Raw genomic sequence first — 11,059 nt, forward strand, 5'->3', positions numbered from 1 at the left:
ATTGAACTGCTGAAGACTGTGGTAAAGTCATTTTCTCTGATGAATCCCCTTTCCGATTGTTTGGGGCATCCGGAAAAAAGCTTGTCCGGAGAAGACAAGGTGAGCGCTACCATCAGTCCTGTGTCTTGCCAACAGTAAAGCATCCTGAGACCATTCATCTGTGGGGTTGTTTCTCAGCCAAGGGAGTGGGCTCACTCACAATTTTGCCTAAGAACAGCCATGAATTAAGAATGGTACCAACACATCCTCCGAGAGCAACTTCTCCCAACCATCCAGGAACAGTTTGGTGACGAACAATGCCTTTTCCAGCATGATGGAGCACCTTGCCATAAGGCAAAAGTGATAAATAAGTGGCTCGGGGAACAAAACATGATATTTTGGGTCCATGGCCAGGAAACTCCCCGACCTTAATCCCATTGAAAACTTGTGGTCAGTCCTCAAGAGGCGGGTGGACAAACAAAAACCCACAAGTTCTGACAAACTCCAAGCATTGATTATACAAGAATAGGCTGCCATCAGTCAGGATGTTGCCCAGAAGTTAAATGACAGCATGCCAGGGCGGATTGCAGAGGTCTTGAAAAAGAAGGGTCAACACTGCAAATATTGACTCTTTGCATCAACTTCACGTAGTCATTTAGACAGGTTACCTTGGCGTTCATGGGCACAGGGATTATGGTGGTCTGCTTGAAACATGTAGGTATTACAGACTGGGTCAGGGAGAGGTTGAAATATATAACTTGTCCCCTTTTTAGACTAGAAAAATCTACCCTTAGGGTGAAATTATGTTCCTGTGTTCTGCCTAAAATGAGATGACATCCCCCGCCCCAGGCAACCCAAAAAACGAACAATCGATCATCAATATGAATAAGCACCGCTAAAAACAACACATTTGTTGTTACGCATGACCGTCCTATCCAAACCCCTGACATGTGTCTCCCAAAACATTACTTGCGGTTTGTAGCCTATGAATTTTCACTCACACGGTTTCATACGTCAGTGTAAATGTATCAGCCTACATCAACGCGTTCTTCCTCTCTGTAATACTATTGGCTGGGTAGGGTCCAGAAGGCGGAGCATGCCGGTATACGCTATTTAAATTGCCATGGAGAACTATTCGCTAAGCACATTATTAAGACCAGTCATTTCATTGACATGAGGGAGTTTCAGTTCTCGCTGTCATCATAACAAGAAGGCAACATTACTCCAAAACAGAAACAAACGCTTTCAAAAGTGTTTACCAGCGGACATATCTTCTGGAATCTAATTTCAACTAACTTTTGATTTTGTCCCGGTCTATAAATGTGCAACAGGTAAGGTTTAACAACCTCTTTGTAGCAATTCGTATCAAACGTATGGGGAAGATGACGACTTTGCATAACATAGACTACTGTTTATTTTATATATTTGAGAATATTGGGACAGTTGCACTTGGACAGTCGCTCCATTGAATGGATGCGCTGCGCCGACTTTCAGACAAAGTCATACCCACTGTGGCTAGAAGCTTGCAGAGCAGGACTTTTTATTGTTTATTAATGCATATCATTTCATCAACCTGTTTAAATCCATAATAATACAATTTAAGTGCAAAAACATGCCATGTTAATGCGTCGGCTGATTCATACAGTTATGTTGTAATACGCTGCTCACAAACATAGGCTGAAACATCCCAAAAGTTACAATTTGTCATGCAATCAGTGTTATTCGTATATCTTTTTCCCATGTAAACGTACATTCATGTACAATTATAACGGTATGGATGGAATGTTTGAACGATGTATGAGAGATTGCATCACTCAGTCGGTTCTCGTTTTTTACCCCGCACCTGTTCGCATTTCTCGTTGGCATGTGCTACATATCGAGGGCTGCTTGGAGTCTGGAGCCACATACTTTATTCTATGTTAAAGGTCCAATGCAACCGTTTTTATCTCAATATCAAATCATTACTGGGTAACAATTAGGTACCTTACTGCTATTGTTTTCAATTGAAATGATCAAAAATAAACAAAAAATAGCTTCATAGCAAAGAGCAATTTCTCAAGCAATAATTTAGCTAAGACTGTCTGGGAGTAGTCTGAGTGGGGAGGGGAAAACTAAAGACTAGCTGTTATTGGCAGAAAGGTTTGGAACTCTCCTTCTTATTGGTCTATTAACTTACTTGTCAGGCAGGCCAAAACTCCATTCCACCAAAACAGACAGAAATGTATTTTCAAGCAGCTCTTACACTAAAAAGGCATTATCATAATTTTCACAAATTCACAGTATTATTCCAGCCTCATAGTGTTGAAATATATGTATATATGAAACAGGAAAATCACGTTTTTTTTACTCCACTGGACATTTTAAATGGTAGTCCTAGATGAGACATAGCTCTTTTTTGTGTGGCCCAGAGGTAACTGCGACAAGACCATCCTCAAGGTGACCGTAAATGACTGTGCGCTGGCAGCGGGTCAAGGAGTTACCATAAATTCTGTAAGTTACGTTTCTGCAGGATACTTCATCCATGACATTGTTTCCACAGTGTGAATATTGGCACCGTATATACACCTCTCAGATTAGGCCAGTCCAGCAGTACTAATTCAATCAAAGATCAGAGGGATTCAATTTTCCACAGAACATAATTATCCCACCGATCAAAAAAGGGGCTATAACAGAACAATAAACAGTCATGCTTTTCCAATCTGTTATCATGGTGTCATGGCAACAGATGGGAATTTAGCATCTATTGATGTTACTTAAAGACAATACAAAATTCAACATTGTCTGTAATCATTTTCCATTAAGTGTCCTCTCAACCCCCCCAAAAACAAACAAAACATAGCCATATCAATTTCTATTCACGTCACTCTGTCAGAAAACAGATTAGTACAAGTTGGAAAGATACTTATTTAGTTGGCGGGAAAAGCTCATATGAATCATGTGCTGTGTAAACTGCACAGTCATCCTCACTGGTGTTGATTGAGGAGAGGTTGAGATGCAGACTGACTTTGCATGTCTAATAAGTAATTACTGTCAACAATCCAGAATTCCCCAAATTCCCCAAATAGTGGCCATGTTTGATGACAGAGTTCCTCCTGACTCTACTCACCACCAACATGCTATTTGAGATCCAATTTAATAAGAGAGAGTTAAGGACAAATTCTAGGAGCTGATACTGCAGATACCACTCTATAAACCATTTTTACAAACATGAAGGGAAATATCTGAAGGCAGTCTACATACTAGAGAAATGTTTGTAAATTGACTTAACAGAGACTGTAGTCTACTCATATCTATTCACGTTTCACGAGTCAAAATCATTATATTTGGTGATTTCAGTTTTGCAAGGGAGCAAGAAGAAAAGCAATATCTTATCCTTTTAATGTTAAAGGACAATAAGAATAGCTATTTCTTCACCTTTACATGTTAAAGAACACAAATATATTCCATATATTTTCCTCACGCACTCACATATCTTTTCATCACTGACTTTCATATCACCAAATCTCCCAAAAGTATTTTTTAAACAATCTAAACACATTTTTTGGATATAACCCCACCCCCCTTAAAAAAAACATAACAGAAGAGTTCACAGTGTTCGTTGCAACCATGGTTGGTTGCTAGGACAGCGAGGCCTAGAACATGTATAACACTTCAGACACAGGCAGGCAGGGCTCTCTCTAATGAGTGGTGTTTCTGTAGTGCCAGAGACAGAATCCTCACAGGACAGCCATTATGCTGCTGAGAGAATATGAAGTCCCAGAGGACTCTGTGAGTCAACAAGCTATGCTGCTGTACTCAAGTACACAGAGAGAGAGAGAGAGAGAGAGAGAGAGAGAGAGAGAGAGAGAGAGAGAGAGAGAGAGAGAGAGAGAGAGAGAGAGAGAGAGAGAGAGAGAGAGAGAGAGAGAGAGAGAGAGAGAGAGAGAGAGAGAGAGAGAGAGAGAGAGAGAGAGAGAGAGAGAGAGAGAGAGAGAGTGTTCACATTCATGTTTCATATTCATTTCGCGTTGGTTCCATGTTTCATGAGCTGAAATGAATGGAAAATGATACCGCACACTGCTCTTGATAGTATCACTGATCTTTAATAAGCTTACGTATCGGCCTCACGGCCTTCGTCAGAAAATAGCACCCTTATGTAGACCTGGCCCCAACCACATCCGTTCCACACATGGAAAGGGGTTGGAGGCGAAGGAAAAACAAATAAGTGCTACCAAATATAACAATATACATTTCATAAATATTCCAATAAAGTGTGTAATAAGACGTATTAAACACGTCTGTAAAACCACAATGAGGACATAGCAAGTTTTCATTAATCATTGGGTACATCGTACGACAAACATCAGAGTAATCTTAAGTAGGGACATAATTCATGTTCAAATTCACAACATAACATACATAGGCATTTCATCATTAAGGCCTTTAGGAACTAATGTCTGGAGGGTGAAAATCCCCAAACATTCTCTTTTACTCAGAGTATTATTAATATCACCTCCCCTGTCTGATATCGTAACTTTCTCTATGCCACAAAATCTAAAGGTAGAAATGTCATGCCTTAGGTCATTCAAATGTACTGCGACTGTCGTTTCTCCTGATTGAACTTTTATATTCACTAATTCTCTGTTTGAGAGAACGAGAGGTTCATGAGCTGAAATAAAAGATCTCCAAAAGGTTCCATATACACAAAAAGCTAATTTCTCTATTTACATCCTTGTTAGTGAGTATTTCTCCTTTGCAAAGATAATCCATCCACCTGACAGGTGTGGCATATCAAGAAGCTGATTAAACAGCATGATCATTACACAGCCTTGTGCCACCACCTTGTGCTGGGGACAATACAAGGCCACTCTAAAATGTGCAGTTTTGTCACACAACACAATGCCACAGATGTCTCAAGTTTTGAGGGAGCGTGCATTTGGCATGCTGACTGCAGGAATGTCACCCAGAACTGTTGCCAGGGATTTGAATGTTAATTTCTCTATCATAAGCCGCCTCCAATGTCATTTTCGAGAATTTGGCAGTCCGTCCAACCGGCCTCACAACCGCCGACCACGTGTAACCACACCAGCCCAGGACCTCCACATCCGGCTTCTTTACCTGCAGGATCATCTGAGACCAGCCACCCAGACAGCTGATGAAACTGAGGAGTATTTCTGTCTGTAATAAAGCCCTTTTGTTGGCAAAAACTAATTCTGATTGGAACCAGGCCCACCCATGGCTGCTCCCCTGCCCAGTCGTGTGAAATCCATAGATTACGGCATATTTAATTCATTTAAATTGACTGATTTCCTTATATGAATTGTAACTCAGTACAGTGTAATATACGTGCAGTATGTTTCTATGCATGTAGGTCTGTGAACCTTAGTGGCAGGTGCTAGGAGAAGTGGCTAGGGTGAGAAATGGAACCGAGCCTGTGTCCCATACCAACACACTGACTGCCTACACCGCTCCCTTGGACCTCCGTGTAGTCTTGCTTTGTATGGTTTTGTTATGGCTCATTCTCATTTGCCTAGTTGACACACACACTACCTTTTCATCAAGGTCTCTGTATGTCCTAAGTCAAGTTATCACTAATCGGAAAGTCTACACAAACATGAATATAATCAAGACACACAGAAAATGGAATAGCTGTTATTTCTGTACAATTGACACCCCATTAAAGTACCTCTTTACAACCAGAAACACCCATCTTGAGCTTTAGAAAGTTTCCAGAACCCTAATAAGTGACATTCAAAGAAAAGAGCCCGGTTGGTCGGTTGGCCAAGTGATGTGGTACAGTAGCTTACATTCAAGCAACAAAACATTTTCCATCTTTCCAAGGTTGTGATTAGCAAGGTATGTGAAAATGGATATTAAGAACGCACCAGTGGGTAATGCGGCAGTAGGATTGGTCCACGCACCGTGCAGTTTGACAAACAGGCTTCTGTGACAGACAGTAAGACTGTCTTCACAGAGTGGAAGTGACAGGTCTACTTGTAAAGGAGTATTAAACTGAAGGAAATCGTTAATTTGCTGCTTTTAACAAGACTGGCATTTCCTCGTCCATGTTACAAAGTAATGTACTGTCTGTTGTTGTTCCCCAGAAATATGAAATTGCAATGGTTATACGTGCATCTGAGCATGATCAGTTAGCATTTATCCTTTTATTTTTAAGAAACAGTAACGGTCCAGCTGGGGGGGGGGGGGGGGGTCCAAAGAAACCATGAGTGCACGTGATCCCGTAGAGACACCGCAACCCACATTCCAACAGGCAATTATCTTTTTCGACACTGTGGGCAACAAAAAACAAGTATGCTTTGTGACTTACCATCGGTGGGACATCGCTCCCATTGCTCCCTGAACTCTCTCAGTAGAGAGTGGAGAAGCCAGGATAGGGGTTAAATATGACTGTTGTCATAACTGAATGAAATATTGTTGGCATGAGGAGACGTGCTTGTTCTTGACCTTGGGTATACAGTATGTGATTGTTTTCTCAGGCTTCACACACGACAGAGTAATCGATTGGATATTGAAATAATCATTCATGACAGTTGGTGGTATTTCATGTATCATATCTCATCAGCAAGTCTAAAACCTTTCTCTCTCTCTTTTCATCTTAGCATACGTCATTGGTGAGGCCAGGCTGCCCGATGAGAGAGCACTACTCAACCCCAAGGACCTCTCCCTGGTTGCAGTCAAGCTAGAGGCCGTCGAGGACCGAGAGAGAGGCTTTGTCTCCTCCTCCCTCCTTTTCCTCCGTCCGCCTCACTTCACCACCCAATTTTCTGCTTGAGTTGGTCCCGTTAGTGTTTCAAAACTGTTTCTCCAACGCTTTTTCAAGAAACTCAGACTGTTTTCCAAAGTAGAAGCAGCGCCACAGCCCTCCCACCAGAACGAGGTGATGGGAAGTGTGCGAGCCAACCGCTACAGCATAGTGTCAACCGAGGAGAACGGTATGAAGTTGGCCACCGTGGCAGTGCCCAACGGGTATGGGAATGGCAAGGGCAAGGTGCACACGCGGCACCAGCCCCAGAGCCGCTTCGTCAAGAAGGACGGTCACTGCAATGTGCAGTTCATCAATGTGTCCGAGAAAGGCCAACGTTACCTCGCCGACATCTTCACTACATGCGTAGACATCCGCTGGCGGTGGATGTTCGTCATCTTCTGCCTTGCCTTCCTCCTGTCGTGGCTGTTCTTCGGCTGCGTCTTCTGGCTGGTCGCCATCTTCCACGGGGACTTGGAGAACAACTCCCAGAAGTGCGTCTCCAACGTGAGCAGTTTCACTGCAGCCTTCCTGTTTTCCATCGAGACCCAGACCACCATCGGCTACGGCTACCGCTACGTCACCGACGAGTGTCCCGTGGCGGTCTTCACGGTGGTCTTCCAGAGCATTGTGGGCTGTATCATCGACGCCTTCATCATCGGCGCCGTCATGGCCAAGATGGCCAAGCCCAAGAAGAGGAACGAGACGCTGGTATTCAGCCACAACGCTACAGTGGCCATGAGGGACAACAAGCTGTGTCTGATGTGGCGCGTGGGCAACCTGAGAAAAAGCCACCTGGTAGAGGCCCACGTGCGTGCCCACCTCCTCAAGTCACGCACCACGGCAGAGGGGGAGTTCATCCCTCTGGACCAGATGGACATTGATGTGGGCTTCGACAGCGGAGTCGACCGTATCTTCCTGGTGACGCCCATCACCATCGTCCACGAGATCGACGAGGACAGCCCATTCTATAACATGAGCAAGCAAGAGCTGGAGACGTCCGAGTTCGAGATCGTGGTGATCCTGGAAGGGATGGTGGAGGCCACGGCCATGACCACCCAGTGCCGCAGCTCCTACCTGGCCAGCGAGATCCTGTGGGGCCACCGCTTCGAGCCGGTGCTCTTCGAGGAGAAGAGCTACTACAAGGTGGACTACTCTCGTTTTCATAAGACTTATGAGGTTCCCAGCACCCCGCTGTGCAGCGCCAGAGACCTGGCCGAGAAAAAATACATCCTATCCAGCTCCAACTCCTTCTGTTACGAGAACGAGGTGGCGCTGACTAACAAAGAGGAGATGGACGAGGGGAACGGGGGTAGCGTGGGCCCAGATGTAACCCAGACAGACAATATGTCAGACTCAGAGCATCAGCAGGCCACTGTGCCACTAGAGTCCAGGCCCCTGAGACGAGAATCTGAAATTTGACTGTGCAGAGACTGCAGACCACCGCACAGAGAAGAAGATTCGGATTCTAGAATCCCATCTAGTTGTTATAAATGGCACATTGAGCTGAGCTGGGCCTAGTGTAAAGGACATTGAGCTGAGCTGGGCCTAGTGTAAAGGACATTGAGCTGAGCTGGGCCTAGTGTAAAGGACATTGAGCTGAGCTGGGCCTAGTGTAAAGGACATTGAGCTGAGCTGGGCCTAGTGTAAAGAACATTGAGCTGAGCTGGGCCTAGTATAAAGGACATTGAGCTGAGCTGGGCCTAGTGTAAAGGACATTGAGCTGAGCTGGGCCTAGTATAAAGGACATTGAGCTGAGCTGGGCCTAGTGTAAAGGACATTGAGCTGAGCTGGGCCTAGTGTAAAGGACATTGAGCTGAGCTGGGCCTAGTGTAAAGGACATTGAGCTGAGCTGGGCCTTGGGTGAAGGACAGGTTCATGCCGACGGTACTGCTGTGGGAAGGGGATAGCTGGGGACTTGTAACTTTTTTTAAACAATGTAATTGCATATTACAGCAAGCACAGCACTATGAAACACGTGCATATAGGAAGGAAAACGTTCTTGAAAATGATTCCCACAAGAAAATGAAATGTATGTATCACTTTAGCATCTATGTATAGAAAGGAATGTGCATCTGTATAACATATTGGAATGGGTGTTAGCTACGATGACTTGAAAAAAGCAGGCGTGTCTCTCTGTTTATCTGTCCGGCAAATCATGAACAAGACGAGAACAACAGTTCTATTTCTGTTATTTGTCTTTTAGTATATAAAACAAATGCTGCTATAATCAAATTCTCTACTTTCTCGTTTCAGAGAAACTAGGGGGAAAAAAACATGCAAAGATGCCTACCCATAGAGTAACAGAGATATGTAGAAAGCTTCTGCCCTGTGAAAACCAAATATATATTTTTATTTAGCTAATTTGCACTTTGAATTGATCCTGGGCACCCGGCTCCAAAGTACTCTAAAGTTTTGGAGTGTTAATCCAAACAATTAAAGATGCAGTACAGCCTTGTAACGAAACCTTGTTTTTTTCTCCATCTTTTGCTGAGATTGGATTCCAGTGAATGCAAAACTGTTTTAGCCTTTGAATAGACCGTCATGTCGCAGTCAACTGGGGATCTTTGGTGAATTACATCCAAGGAAATGTGGCTCGATGTAGAGAGACATTCACACTATCGGAGAAAAAACACTATGCAGCCATTGTAAAGTAGTGCGACAAAACCTTTTCAAATGATCAATTAGAGAAATGTTTCTGAACTATTAGCATTCATCCATACTGTACGTATCCAAAGCAGATACGGTCATGTTGTATGTACTGTTGGTAATGAGTACTGTTATTCTCTTAATAACAGACGTACAACATAACATACATTAATGGGTCGTTCAATGCTGGTCAAATCAATAGAAACATGCCTGTTTTGTTGGAAGGAAATTAGCAGGGTGGTTTTAGTATTCGAAAGTGAAGCAGAACTTTACAAACGACACCAACAAGACAAGGGAGGGATGAAAAATTAGCATACGAATGTTCTTAAAAAAGTGCTGCTACGCTGTTGCATTTTGTAGGGTTTGATAACAGAAGACGCCAAATATAATTATTATTATTATTAGAACTATGTGTCTCATCCATTAGTTATAAGTGGTAGAAGTTAGAGTATTTTTGAAGTAACATTTTAAAAAATCAAGACAAAATATTTATTTTCTAACACGTGTATTACAGTTATCATTTTATAGATGTTGCTCGACCTTAATTGGAACTCATTCAACGTAATACTTCATCAATATCACCGTGGTAACAGTCATGATAAACACAGTTGTATGGGTCTTATGATGCCAGGGCTTCTGTAAAGTTGTACCATCGTTTTCATATTCAAAGGTAAACATATATAAGCCAGGTTCTAGGCCCTGGACTTGACCAAGTAACATGTAGTTAAGGTGAGAAGGCTTTAAGCACACGCTCAGAACATAACAGTGTTACAACACTTTCCTTTTCCTTTTTTTCAGTTCAAAATCATTTTTAAGTAAAACAACAAAACATCCATTTTTTTTCTTAGTACTTTACAATCTATTCTGCCATCACAAAAAGAGCACATGTTCACCTATAGGCTCTTTAAATAAGGAGAGAATTAAAGACAGTACATATACCCCTCTGTCGTACCCTATCGTTGCTGTTCATGCATTCATATTTATATCCAGAGTAGGTCTATGGATTGCCATGCCTTGTTATCAAATATTATTTTATTTTTCATTATAAGTTGTTTGTTGTTTTTACTAGGGAATCTTGGATTGGAAAACATGGTTTAATAAGCCAACAGTACTGTATCCCAGGCATGTTAATAAGGTGTGTTGAAAGCCTGTAGAGTTTGCATTGTGACACGTCTATCTCCTATTTCTTTCATTTTGAATCAACGGCTACAGGCCGCTAGGCTAAAATGTTCCTTTTCTTGTACACAGACCCCCTGCCCTCCCTGTTCCAGTCATTTTGTATCAGAGTCTTCCACTTGTACTGCAGAACAACGGAATGTACAGATTTTTATATTATTCGTAATATTATTGTTATTATTATTGTACAAGCGATTTATTATATTGTTCTTTTTTCAATAAAACCTCAATGAATGATCATTTGCAGTTCTGTTCATTGCCATGAATAGGGTGGTATTTGGGATGCAGATATGGAAAATACAGAATTCGTCAAAGCTCAGCGGGTCAGCTCTGGTAGAGTGTGTTTTGAAGGGACCTGTTACGGAGTCTAGTTGATAGGTAATCGACTAGCTGGACTGTTCCCCAGACTCCACGCGTAGGGATTTGTACAATGCTTAACAAGGCTGTTGAACTTGACATTGGTGTCTGTCTTTATTCCTTTATCCAACATATCATACTGAAACATGGTATCAG

At 42.6% G+C, this 11,059-nt stretch overlaps 1 protein-coding gene across 1 annotated transcript; it reads left to right on the forward strand.

Annotated features, from left to right (window-relative positions):
- The first annotated feature begins 1,121 nt into the window (after nucleotides 1–1,121).
- On the forward strand, nucleotides 1,122–10,786 carry LOC139580373 (inward rectifier potassium channel 2-like). Its single transcript, XM_071408988.1, has 2 exons — nucleotides 1,122–1,310; nucleotides 6,579–10,786. Exon 2 carries the CDS (start codon nucleotides 6,860–6,862, stop codon nucleotides 8,141–8,143), a length of 1,284 nt encoding a protein of 427 aa, XP_071265089.1. The 5' UTR covers nucleotides 1,122–1,310; nucleotides 6,579–6,859; the 3' UTR covers nucleotides 8,144–10,786.
- The last annotated feature ends 273 nt before the right edge of the window (nucleotides 10,787–11,059 follow it).

The sequence above is a fragment of the Salvelinus alpinus genome, chromosome 7, assembly GCF_045679555.1.
Source record: "Salvelinus alpinus chromosome 7, SLU_Salpinus.1, whole genome shotgun sequence".
Taxonomy (NCBI): Eukaryota; Metazoa; Chordata; class Actinopteri; order Salmoniformes; family Salmonidae; genus Salvelinus; species Salvelinus alpinus.

What these genes read in the sequence shown, in the direction of transcription:
- LOC139580373 (XM_071408988.1), top strand. Translation starts at nt 6,860, where the DNA reads ATGGGAAGTGTGCGAGCCAACCGCTACAGCATAGTGTCAACCGAGGAG.